The 13,171-nt window shown below is 40.3% G+C and overlaps 1 protein-coding gene across 3 annotated transcripts in view; it reads right to left on the bottom strand.

Annotated features, from left to right (window-relative positions):
* The window catches only part of CEP85 (centrosomal protein 85), a 31,262-nt gene extending 18,381 nt beyond the window's left edge, over positions 1-12,881 (bottom strand). The window contains exons 1-5 of one of the 3 annotated variants that reach the window (XM_044667911.1): positions 12,827-12,881; positions 9,419-9,571; positions 3,553-4,232; positions 714-847; positions 188-305 (exon numbers count right to left, since the gene is read on the bottom strand). In XM_044667911.1, coding sequence (XP_044523846.1) covers positions 188-305; positions 714-847; positions 3,553-4,232; positions 9,419-9,571; positions 12,827-12,881 — 1,140 coding nt within the window. The remainder of the gene's footprint in view (positions 1-187; positions 306-713; positions 848-3,552; positions 4,233-9,418; positions 9,572-12,826) is intronic. The other 2 variants (XM_044667912.1, XM_044667913.1) reach the window with 2 other exon arrangements.
* Between the last annotated feature and the right edge of the window lie 290 nt (positions 12,882-13,171).

The raw sequence follows: 13,171 nt of genomic DNA, 5'->3' as shown, positions 1-13,171 counted from the left end.
TGGATCTTCACAAGGACCTTATGAGGTAAATACTAGTATTATCTGCATTTTGCAGATGAGAAAACTAAGATAAGAGGTACAGCTGTTTGTAACATCCTCATTCCCCACCTCCCACAAACAACACCCCCCCCCCCACTCCCACCCCAGCATTTGGCTGAACGAGTGACTCTTGGTCATCAGTGCTTACCTGCAGTCTCAGCATGCAGATATCCCCATAGTGGGCAGGGCGGCCCAACAGGGCACTGTGGACCTGAAGCTCACTCTCACGAACTTTTTGTTCCAACTGAGAAATATGCTGCCTCTGCCTGCAAAGAGCCAGCAAAGTCAACCAAAGGCACACATCAAAGTAACCTTCTTGAGTGACAGACTGCCTGAAATTGGAGCCTTTCTTTCATGATGCAGATAGGCACAAATGGTCCTATTTAACCAAGATGAGAATCTCAGGGTCTGGGCTGATGACAGGGGAAGGGAAGTAAGAAAAAGATTTGGGGGGAAGGGACAAACAACTCAAGATGAATTAGTCTTCTACATGAAGCACTTTCCATCAGCCCTCAAAAAAAAACATAGAGCCACACATAATGCTAGCCACGTTCAAGAACAGACTAGTTATTAACCCAGCTCTTTTTCACTAAGAATGTCCCAGAAGCCAAATAGGAAAAAGCATTAAGTGATTTGTTTGAATGGGCATCCCCCCTCCTCTCCTCTATCCTTACTTGTCAATAAGGAGCTCCTTCTCCTTCAGGAGGCTCTCGTTGCTGTTCAGGATGCTCACCCACTGGGCTGGCTCCAAGGCTGACAGAGATGGAGCATAAGCAGTGGGGTGGTGACAAGTGGCTCCATTCTGGAGCTGAAAGATAAACAGGCTGTGTGGCTTGATGTCACTATTCAGAACCCTTCTGAGTCTCTCTTCCCTATCCAAATGAAGTATAAATTCACAACCTATCATTCAAAGCCTTCCACATTCTAACTCACCTCTACTCTTCCAGACATTTTTCCTGGTTGGAAGACACCTTTAGCCAAACCCTGCTTCAAACAGCAAGCCTTCCTATGACGTCCAGACAAAGTGTTCATTTAGCCTCTGCTTGAAGACTAAGGCAGGAGTTAGATACCTTTCAAGGTCACCCAATTCCATAATTAGACATTAATTAATAGGAAGATTTTTTTTCCTCCATATAATGAGCCAAAATCTACCTCTCTGCCTAGTTGTCTTCTGGTGTCAAGGAGAAAAAGTCCAACCCTTCTTTTTCTACTGTAGCTCTTTGAACACTAGAATCAATCAGCTAACCAAAGGACCCATTATGTGAAGAAAGTTATCATGTTTCCCATAATTTTTTTCTTTGATGGGCTAAATATTAGCCTTATATCCTTTGTTTACTCACAGGATAGACTCGAATCTGGTCATTTAGTTGAGGACAGGCTATAGGTTGGCAGAGTCCTTCCTCATATCTCTAAGTGACATTCTAGCCAAACTGGCTCCTCTCACCATCCATTGTATCTTATCTTTTTTCATTAAAAAAAATTTTTTTTAAACCCTTAACTTCTGTGTATTGGCTCCTAGGTGGAAGAGTGGTAAGGGTGGGCAATGGGGGTCAAGTGACTTGCCCAGGGTTACACAGCTGGGAACTGTCTGAGGCCAGATTTGAACCTAGGACCTCCTGCCTTCAGGTCTGACTCTCAACCCACTGAGCTACCAGCTGCCCCCCATTGTATCTTTTCTGAGGCTCTGCTCTCATTCCCTGTCCCATGACCAGAAGAGGCTCCTCACTGCTGACTGAACACCTTCCTTTCTTGCCTCCTTCAATAAAATATTTCCATACACCCCCCCAGATGAAAAATGACTTCATCCTCCAATTTCACCCCGCACATGGTTTAGATCTATGTTTTGTACTCCTCTAATTCTGCCTTAGACTAGATATTTGTACAAATGCCTCGTTTTCATCCCTCTACCTCACTCATTGGTATAAATTCCCTAAGACCAGGATCTGTGTCTCATTCTATCTTCTGGTCTCCTACACCTAAAGAGGGCACTGTAGACAGCAAAGGTCTTTATTAAGCATGTTGAAATGAAATGACAGAAGAGCTGTGACAGGCACCTGGCCACTGGCCAGCATGATTTTCAGCTGAGCTCTGTTTTGGCTGTGTCTGAGAGAATCCTGTGTTTATTGACTAATTTTAGCTCTCTTTCACGACTGGAAGAAACCTATGAGGGAGGCTCTGCCCACTAGCTCTATACTCCTCTGCTCCCAAACAAGGTTCTATGTTCTAAGGAAAGGTCAGTTAGGCTTTATCTGACAACAGAGACAAATCACACAGTCCAGTTTGTTCTTATCTGCTAGAGACTAAAAATTCCTCTTCCCTCCACCCCCACCCACTTCAATAGAGGCAGTAGAGAGTTGGGAAAACACTATGTCTAAAGAAATGGAATCTAATTTGGTCTTCTATTCACACTCAGTTTGTGACCTTGACCAAGTTTCCTTATCTATAAAATGAGAGGAACAATTCCTTCCTTTCCAACTCACACAGATATTGAGAGAATCAAATCAGTTAGCTAAAACTACTTTAGAAACAATATGGCACTTATCTGTATGGTATCATCATTACCATTTTCTTTTGGATTTCTTGGAAATAGTTCCTCTTACAACTGAAGACTTTTTGGTCTTTTTCCTGTTCTTTTATGAACTTCTTCTGTATATTAAGCAGTCTCAAAGCTTTCCTTTGCCCAACACTTCTGTCTCCTTTTTCTGGCTACTTTATGTCACAACTTTAAGAACTCAAGGCAAAACCTAAACAATTCTAGGAAGTAGAATACCTATGGCCCCAAAGACCCCTTAATCAGTGTTCAGTAATGACTAACATATTGTACTTCCAATAATTCACATTTCTAAAGTACTTTTAAGATTTATAAAGTATTTTTCTTATAACATCCTATGTGTAGAATCACAGGCTTTAGAGCTCAAAAGGATCTAAGAGATCCACAAGGTCAATTCCTTCCTTTGACAGATGAAGAGACTAAAGCCTAGAAAGGAAAAGCAGCCCAGAGTCACCTAGTTAGTAAGTGACAGAACCAGAATTCAAATTATGGCTCCAAATCTAGTGTTCTTTCTACTGTACCATCAGAAGTGCAACTAAGATTTCTCCCATCTTCAGGCCTGGAGTCAGGAGGACCTGGGTTCAAATCTGTCTTCAGACACTTCCTAACTCTGTGACCCTGGGCAAGACACTTACCCCCAATTGCTTAGCCCTTAACTGTCTTAGAATCCATAATTTGTAATCAATTGTAAGGCAGAGGGTAAAGGGATTTACATATATAAATATATATAAATACACACACACACACACACATATATATATATAAATACATATAAATATATATTTCTCCCACTTAAAGATAAGACAACAAGCTTACAGAAGGCTAAGTGATTCCCCCACAGCTATCTAGTTAAGTGCCAGAGCCAGGACTTAAAACCCAGGCCTCTTCTCTAAGGCCAATGTTTTTATTATACTATGATTTAGCAAAAACAATACTTCAGAAACAAGAAAAAGCATCTTTACCTTCATTTGTTCCATCTGTAACCGAATTGGCTCCAGCTGCTGTCGACATGTGCCAAGTTCACAAGATTGTTCCGGAGAATGCCAAGTATCAGGGCCTTGTGACCACACCTGCGACTGGAGAGGTTTAGGGAAGCCAGATGCTGACTGAAGCAGCCCACCAGCAATGGGATGGGTTCCATTTCTCTCCCATCCAGCCCCAATCCCTGGGGCTTTCTTAGTCTCAGGCAGCACCTTGTACAACTCCTTGCCTGTCTCAGCTGTTGGATTTTGCAGGTGGAATCGGTAGTAGGGATCTGAATACAGTGTTTCCATCAATAGTGACTGGTTGAGGGTGGGCTCCATGTTGGGTGTATCAAACTTCCTCATCTCTTCCTCTCTTTCATGGCCCAAAGCAGGAAACCAGGACTGTTCAATTCCATTTTCCCCAGAAGTTCCACAGAGGTACATGAGATCCCGAGGGAGGCCTGGAGACCTCTTCATAGTGCTGAGGTCTCCATTCCTTGGCAGCCCCACGTTTTCAGACAGTCCTGACACAGGCAGTTTGGAGGAAAGGAGCCCCGTATGTGTGGAAGTTGGCTTGACTGGTGAGGTCCCCAAAGTAGATGGCATCACATGGGCTGTAGGAATGGTTACTTGACTTTTGATGGGCTGGAAAGATGAACTGCCACTCATGCAAAAATCTGAAGAAAGAAGAGCCTTCTGTAAGCCAAGAAAAAAAGCATCAAGCCTTCCTTCCCAAGTTCAGCTGCTGCAGAGAAAGGGACATCAACTTAGAAGAGTGAGTGAGTTCCAGGAGCTCACCTGCTCTTTGCCAAGGCAAACCCACAAAAGGCAGTAACTGGCTGCATCAAGAGCCACATCTCTAGGCTTTCCTCTTAAGTTACATTCTAGTCCCTGCACCCCCAGAGATGGCAGCTTCCTAGTCAAGAAATTAAGACTATGAAAAAACAATTTACTAAAAGATCCCAAAAGAAGAAAAGAATTGGCTCCAAAAGAAGAAAAGAATTAGAAACATCAAAAAGAAGTTTCCCTTAGGAAGCACAACGAAATGCCACATTATCACCTCAGTGACTTTTGCCACTTCTTAGTGAATGTGAGCATGAAGTGACTACCCTAGGGGGAAAAAAATGAAGTCTTGTCTCTTTCAACGCCCAGGGCAGCATGGGAACACGGTGCCTGAGCCTGTGACTGTTCTGGAACATACACACACCCCAAACCTGGCTTCACATGGAAATGTGAAGTTATTCTTAGTAACTCTCAGGTTTCACTCCAGCAACATTTAAACCTCTCAAACAGACATACGCTGAAAGCACTGTGTTTATAATTCTGCTTGTTCCTTGTCTGTGTACCAAAGCCTATGGTCATGACTTCCCTCATACTGACTCCAGATGGTCTACTGAACATTTACTTCACTTAATCTCTGGATCTGTGTCCATATATATAAAAAGAATGAGCTGGACTAGACAATGTCTGAGGTCCTAAGATCTCTTAATATCTAATTATTCTATGTACTCTTTAGCCTGGGAGAACGAAGAGGTTATGATTACGGTCTTCAGATATTTGAAAGATAACGTAAAAGAAGAATATGTTCCAGTAGACCTTAGAGTGAAGAACTGGGATCAATGAGTGTAAAGTTACAGGGAGGAAGATTTGAGTTCAGTATAAACAATTAGAGTAGTCAAAAGGGGATAGGGAAAATGGAAGGTAAAGAATGAGCTGCTTTGGGAAGTAATGAATTTGAAGTAATGAATTTCTAGCCACTGGAGTTTTCAAAAGAAGGCATCATCAGGGGGATTTCATGGCTCAGGTAAGAATTGGACTAGATGACTTCTAAGGGTCCAGTCAACACTCAAGTTCTATAAGTCTATTCAATATGCACACAAGCATTAAAAACCCCAAACTTAATTTTATTTTATTTTAAAAAACCCTTACCTTCTGTCTTAGAACCAATACTGTGTATTGGTTCTAAGACAGAAGAGTGCTAGGCAGTGGGGGTTAAGTGACTTGCCCAGGGTCACACAACTAGGAAGTGTCTGAGGTCATATTTGAACCCAGAACCTCCCTGTCTCTGGGCCTGGCTCTCAATCTACTGATCCACCCAGCTGTACCACCTCCCAGCCCCAAACTTAATTTTAAAATGCTAGGGAGCCAAAAACTAACATTAATCAATCAGTAATCACTGAGCCTATAACGCAACCAAAATACTCTTCTTAGACATTAAGAGAGATCTGAAAGGAGTTAAGTCATAGGTCTCTGTCTTCTAGGAGATTGCAATCATTATCGCTAGAGAGGCAGGATGCAAGAAAACCAAGTAACAAGAGTTATTACATACCCCAACAATACATCTCCTTGAATTACTCTCAACCATCACTCAGTAACTTTTCCTCCTCTGAACTTCATTTTTCCTTCCTCCCCAACTCATGCCCTCATACTAGAGAGCTTTAATATATATATATATATATATATATATATATATATATTCTCCTTCAAATACCCTAACCATTCAGTTCTTCAACCTACTCACTTCCCATGAGCTACTCCTCCACCCCATCTCAGTTACCAATAAAAATGGTCATACCTTTGGTCTGGCTCTCATCCACAAATATATTATCTCCCCATTCAAGAACTCTAAAATTCACTTATCCAACCATAACCTACTGGCCTTTCACTAATCTCTTCCTTCCATTATAACACCCTATTTTTTGAACACATTGTAATCCCTTATCCCTTGCCCTCAATTCCCCTTCAGGCCACCTCTCAGGTACTAGTCATTCTCTCCTATTTTCCATATGTTGACTCCTTGGTGACCCCATTCAACTCTCACTGTCCTCCTCTCTTGAATTCCTAGCCCCTTTATTTTATTATTTTACCTTACTGATTATGCCCTAAAGTTTCATCCTTGAATCACCATTTGCTGCTTTTGCTCTTACACATGTACCGATGAAAGGAGAAAAATCACAAATCTGTTCTGACTGGGTCCACTACAAATTTGTTATATAGACTCACTATCCCACTCTCCACAGCAGTTCTTTCAAACCTTTTCATCCTTTCTCAAACCTCTTATGGTTCCCCTGAATCCCCAACTGAGTAGCTCACATTTTATAGAAAAAAAAAAAATTGAGGCCATTTGCTATTAGCTCCCTCTTCTTTCCTCTTCCTCCTCTCCTATCACACAGATACTTCTCCTTCACCCCTGCCTCATATGATGAAATGGCTTCACTTCTTACCAAGACTAACCCCTCTACTTGCTCAGCAATCCCACTCCATCCCATCTCAACAGACGGTCTCTTCTTTATCCTCAGTCTAGCACTTATTCTCAACTTCACCTGCCTACAAGGATGCCCATGTCTTTCCTTTACTGAAAAAAACTTACAATTTGGCTTCTGACCTTAACATTCCACTGAAACTACTCTCTCCAAAGTTACCAAGGATCTCTTAGTTGCCAAATCCAATGGTCTTTTCTCAATCCTCATTCTACTTGACTTCTCTGCAGTCTTTGACATTGCTGATCACCCCTCTCTTCTTTAATATATTCTTACCAGGATACCACCTTCTCCTGGTACTTCTGCTACCTATCTGACCACCACTGCTCAGTACTGAATCTTCATCCAAACAAATCATGCCCTCTAACCATCAAAGTCCTACAATGTTTCTGTCCTTGGCCTCTTCTCTTTTCTTCTTTCCTTTTTTTTTTCCCTTCACTTGATGATCTCATCACTTCTCATTGATTAAATGCTGATGATTCTCAAATCTACCTACCCTGTACTAATCACTTTGCTAACCTCTAATTTCTCATTTCCAACTGCCTTTTAGACATCTCAAACTGGATATCCAGTAGATATCTATCTTAAATTCAATGTGTTCAAAACAGAAATTGTTAGCTTTCTCCATAATTTCTCCTGCCTCCTACCTTCTCTGTTACTGTTAAGGGCACCACCCACCATCCTCCCAGGCCCTTAGGGTTGCAAGTTGGAAGTTGTTCTCTACTCTTCACTATTTCAGATCCTATATCCCATATCAAAGCCCTTCCTAACCTCACCCTCTCCTTCTTTTCTAGTCTTACACCTTACTTCCTTGATATAAACTCTTTGATCCAGTGACACTTTTTTCCTGCCTGTTCCTGAAAGAAGACACTCAACTCTTGGCTATAAGCCTACTGACTTCTTTAAAGTCTCAACTAAAATCCCACTTTTTTTACAACATGCAGTCTTTCCCAGCCCCTCTTACTCCTAGAGCCTTGCTTTTGTTAATTATTTACTATGTATCTTGTTTGTATATTTGTTGCCCCTCACATTAGATTGTTAGCTCTGTAAGGACAAGAATTGTTTTTTTGCAGGGTTTAGCACAGTGCACAGTACATAGCAGGTACATAGTAGGAACTTAATAAAAGCTTACTGATTGAACTACCCTTTAAATAATTTTTTTTAAGATTATTCCAGTTATTCCACCTTATCTGAAAGTCATACCCCATCCCAGTGCCCTAAAAAAAAAAATCAAAACAAAAATCCTGTAACCTAGAAAGCTGTATTTTGTTTTACTCAGTGAACTATCCAGGCAGGGCATCTGGGGAATATTCACCCTATCTAGAATTACTGTTGCTCTATTGATGAGGAGAAACGGTTTCCCACACTCTATAAATGGAAATTCCATACCTTCATTAATACAAGATGGATAAGTACTCACGTGAGCACGAGAGGGTACATTTTATAGGAATATAGAGCAGAAGGAAGATCACTGTGAAAGGCAACATATTGGGAAAGCCTTATGGAAGAGAGAGGACTTTAGGTAGGTCCTGAAGGATAGACACAGTCTGAGGGAGGGCTAATATCATGATGAGAGAAAGAAAAATGAAAGAAACAACTTGAGAAACGGTACAGTAGTAGGAAGGGCAGACAGCAGGGTTGGCGCCAAGGGTTTCTTGTAGATAGTTGTAGCCCCTTCATGCTTGAACAAGGAGTTGGAGCTTTGTCCTCTTAGCAGCAGGAAGCCATTAGAGGTTAGTGAACAAGGAACTCTAAAGTGCTGTATAAATGTGAGCTATGGTTACTGTTCTTCTACAAGTCTTTTTCTATGACCTGGGTGAGTGATTTGAGCTCTCCAAGGAGACCAGTGAATACAAGCTAATTCCTAGTAAACTGAAGAGACTCAGGGACAGACTATAAGTCTTCACTACAAGGACTAGTTCAGAGACCAGCAAATGGGACTTCAGTTGTTTGTTTTTTGTTTTTTTTTTTAAAACCCTTACCTTCCCTCTACACTACACAGTATTGGCTCCAAGGCAGAAGAGTGGTAAGGGTAAGCAATGGGGGTCAAGTGACTTGCCCAGAGTCACACAGCTAGGAAGTGTCTGAGGTCATATTTGAACCCAGAACCTCCCGTCTCTGGGCCTGGCTCTCAATCCACTGAGCTACCCAGCTGCCCCTGGGACTTCAGTTTTAAGGGAAGATTTTTTTGGTAATAACAACATACATGAAGACTCTCTACTGAGGGAGGACAAGGTTGGCTCTTCATAGGCAGTCCCCCCACACCAAGGAATTTACAGATTCCAAAAATACTCATCTATAATTATGACAAAAATGAAAAATCAGTGTTTGAAAAAGATTATTATTAACTTCTTATCACTGGGAGAAACAGGGAGACAAATGAAGAGGTTATTGTAATAGCCTAGATATCAGATGAACCTGGAGTTGGTTGGTAGCAATGTAAAGGAAAAATAAAGAGTTGGATGTGAGAGACATTTTGAAGAAAAAAATCTTAAGATTTGGTAACTGATTAGGTTGGCTTTATTAACACTCTAAACTATAGGATCACAGTCTAAAAAAGAGTCAGCATAATGTCAGTAATCTGATTGATAGTCCAAACTTACCCTCAACGGTGTCTGAACACGATGTGCCGATGGCCGTGTCTCCACTGTCAGCCATGCTTGAGCAGCGGCCAAAGCGGCTTCGGAATGGCTCAGAGATGACTGGGGTCTGCCATTCGGTCCCCAGGGAACTGCCCTTCTGAATCAAATTGGAATCTGAAACAAGTGTCACTACCCACCTTAGTGTGCTCCCAGCATGTTACTCACTGAAATAATTTAGCAAAGATCACACCCTTAAGCCCAGATGAGAAATCAAATTGGAAGCCAACTGACCCCCCGTTTCATGGCTGTCCCAACTATCTGTAAACTACTAATTTCAAATCAGATCAAATATTTATTTTGTATTTGTTTTGTGCCAGTAACAAGCTGAGGCTATGAAGAATATTTAAGAAACAGCTATGCCACTAGAGGCTTATAGTCGAGCAAATAGACAAGAAATATGTGTAAATGTGAAACAGCAATTAATAGCTAAACTGTACGTTTAATGCAAAAAAATAATATTATGCAGACAACAGGCAATAGGAATTTGGAGAAGTGAAAGGTCAAAATGACTAGGTGTTAAGGTGGCATGGTGCAATGAAAAAAAATTGGACTTTGGAGTGAGAAGACCAAGATTTGAATCCTGGCTATAACATACATTAACTGTATGACTTTGAGCCAGTTATTTAACCTCTGTTTCTTTCATCTGTAAAATGGGAATAATCATACTTCTACTACCTTATCATATAGGGATGCTGTAAAGAAAGAAGTTCAGAAAACAAAGCACTACATGAAATTTGCATTATTATTATTTAGAGTAGGTTTTATAGAACTTTAGCTGGGCCTTGAAGGAAAGAGAGGACTTTTGTTAGCCTGAGATGACAGAAAAACTTCCCCATGTGATAAGAGAGGAACAGCATGAGCAAAGACAAAGGTGACAACCTGGGAAGCTCCTGGAATAGTGAAGAGACTAATGAGCTTATTATAACAGAGTTCTTATTCAGAAAAAGTAGGTGAAAAAGATTAGAGAAATCAATGAGGCCACGGTCTAGAGGATCTGGAAAGTTTGTCTAATTTATATTTTATCCAGAGGGCTATTGAAAACATTCCATTTAAGGCTGCACAGTAGATAGAGCACCAGGCCCAGAGTTGGGAAAACCTGGGTTCAACTCTGACCTCAGATATTTGACATTTCCTAGCTGTGTGAGTTATGTAACCCCAATTGACTAAGCCCTTATGGTTCTTCTGTCTTAGAACAGATACTAAGACAAAAGATAAGAGTTTCTAAAATAAAGGAAAGGAAAAAGAAAACATCCAATTCAATTCAAACACTTAGTAAACATCTAAATCAGGAGAGTATAAGGCCTCCTGCTAGGTACTGCAGACGCAAAAATCAAAACAAAAAGTTCCTGCCCTCTAGAGGGGTTAGGCTCTACTGCAAGAATACATAGATAAACACCCAGATGAAAGCACTGTTTTTCATGAGATTCAGATTCAGGTTCTAGAAATTCAAATTCTAAAACCATTAACCAATTACCAAACATTTTAGAGCCAACTAAGTGCCTTGTAAATGTATTTTTACTAAGGGATACAAAGAAGAAAATGAAACCATAAGGTTGAAGAGGACTTTAAGGGTCATTTAGTTCAAACCCTTCATTTCAGAGTTAAGAAAGTAGGATCAAAGAATAGAATTGACCTCTTCATCATCACAGAGGAAATCAATGGCAAAGGCTTCCTGCTACAAAGTCCCAGACACCCTCTTTCTTCTACATACCACTGCCCTCCCCAGTCATCAAATTTATTCTGGTCTAATTAGAATGCAATTTTAATATAATCATTTTGAAGAAAGGTAATTTGGCAAAGTAGGTAGAGGGCTGGTCTTGGGAGTCAGTAAGACAGGTTCAAATTAATGCCTCTGACCCAGACTAGCTCTGTGACCAAAGATGATAAGTAATATAACCTTCTGAGGTCTCAGGTAAATCTCCAAGATTGTTAATTACAGATGAGTTGCTGATCTGAATCAAGAGCACAAGTTTCTTCACTGAGTATACCTTATACTAACAAAATCACAGGTCTGAATTAAAAAAAAAAAAAAAGATTAAGAAAAATTTATAAGACTTCACAAAAAAATGCTGGGATCCTAGTTAGTAATGCATCTTAGGTTGCCCTCTGAATTATAAGCAGAAGCAGAAATCACATGAATGGATCATAGATCTAGAGTTGGAAGGGCTTTCAGAGGCTATCTGAATGCCCTCATTTAGAGATGAATGGTGACTCAGGGAAATGACAGTGGCTTGGTGAAGAAGGTCAAGGTCACAGTATCAAAAGGAGGCTCAAAAAGAAAAAAAAAAAGAACCAAAATCTTCTGACTTCCAAGTTAGCCCTCTTTTTCTAGTTCAATGGCTAACATCTGGGGGAACTAGAATCTCCTACTTTTCTGCTAACTTACTACTACTCTTCCACATACTCCCATATCAGGCTTCACCTTCTGAACCCTCAAATCAATAGCAACAATATGAGCCACAGAAAGATGAAGTAATCAGAAGACAGGTTTAAAAAAAAATGAACACATGAATAAGATTCCTGTAGCTCTTGAACAAAGTGAAAAAAAGAAAAGGAAAAGAAAAACATCTAACTACAACTGAATATAGCTTCTGTTACTTAAATTGATCTGTTAACTTCTAGAATTGTCTCAGGCTCATTCCCTGCCCATCATAAAATTGTCACTTAGTTCTCTGCTTGGACCTCTCATACACTTATGCATTTTTTCACTTATAATTACTTGCATACTTAAAAATTAACCTAATTCAACTACAGGTTTTATGAGGTAAGGGAGGGTGTCTTTTAAAAAATCTACAGAGAGCAGACACTTAATATTTGTTGAATTATGTTATACAGATGATGTGAGAGAAGGTACTTTTCCTAACAACTGCTCTTTCCCTTTTGGAATGTGGCATATGAGCTTTCATAAGCAACTCTGTGAAATTCAGGAGTAGAAGAGGAGGAGGAGGTGCTTTAAGAGCTAAATTCCCAGGTCTCCAAATGACACCACCAGAATGTATTGGCATCCAAGTGGAATTTGGATCCTTGTGGGACAGGTAACAACAAGCTGCCAAGAGGACTACAAAAACAACAGAGAATACAATAATTATACTGCTATTTCCTAGCTCACGTAATTCTGTATGCTTTCCCCTCCTGTCTTCAGTACCTGTTTATTTCAGATATCATGTTAAGAATACACAACTCTTTGTTTCACCCACTATACATACATGCCAATATCCATTCAGACTTAATTTCCATAGATAACAATAATTCACCTCAAACATTACCATATGATTTTTTAGTTTTGACACTTCAGTGAATGATGTCTTTTTCCTACTTCCCACTTGCCAGTGTTGGGATTTAACAGAGAAAAAACACTGGGATATTTACCTGTTGGACTGGTTTGGGAAATCCTCCCACCTGGGTATTTCTCCTGCACAGCCATCCTGGGGAATTTCCAATCAACTGGGGAATTAATCAACAATTAATCAGTTCGCTCAATATTGTTTAAACCATTATAATATAATCCACATTGAACTAAAATTGATTGCAGAGCTTGCCTCCTTTCCCCAAGACTATTCAGACCCTGAGTTACACTTGCTTCAAAGATGGTTTCACTTGAGCACTGCAACTCCCTCTACTGCTTCTTTGGAAAAAGGGGAAACAGTAAGAGCAGTGAACAAATGAGGTAATTATATGAAAAGCCCTAAGGACCACAGATTACACATATATAAA

This window comes from Gracilinanus agilis, chromosome 3, assembly GCF_016433145.1.
Source record: "Gracilinanus agilis isolate LMUSP501 chromosome 3, AgileGrace, whole genome shotgun sequence".
Classification (NCBI taxonomy): Eukaryota; Metazoa; Chordata; class Mammalia; order Didelphimorphia; family Didelphidae; genus Gracilinanus; species Gracilinanus agilis.
The sequence above is the reverse complement of the archived record's forward strand: the minus strand, read 5'-3'. Positions and strand labels throughout refer to the sequence as shown.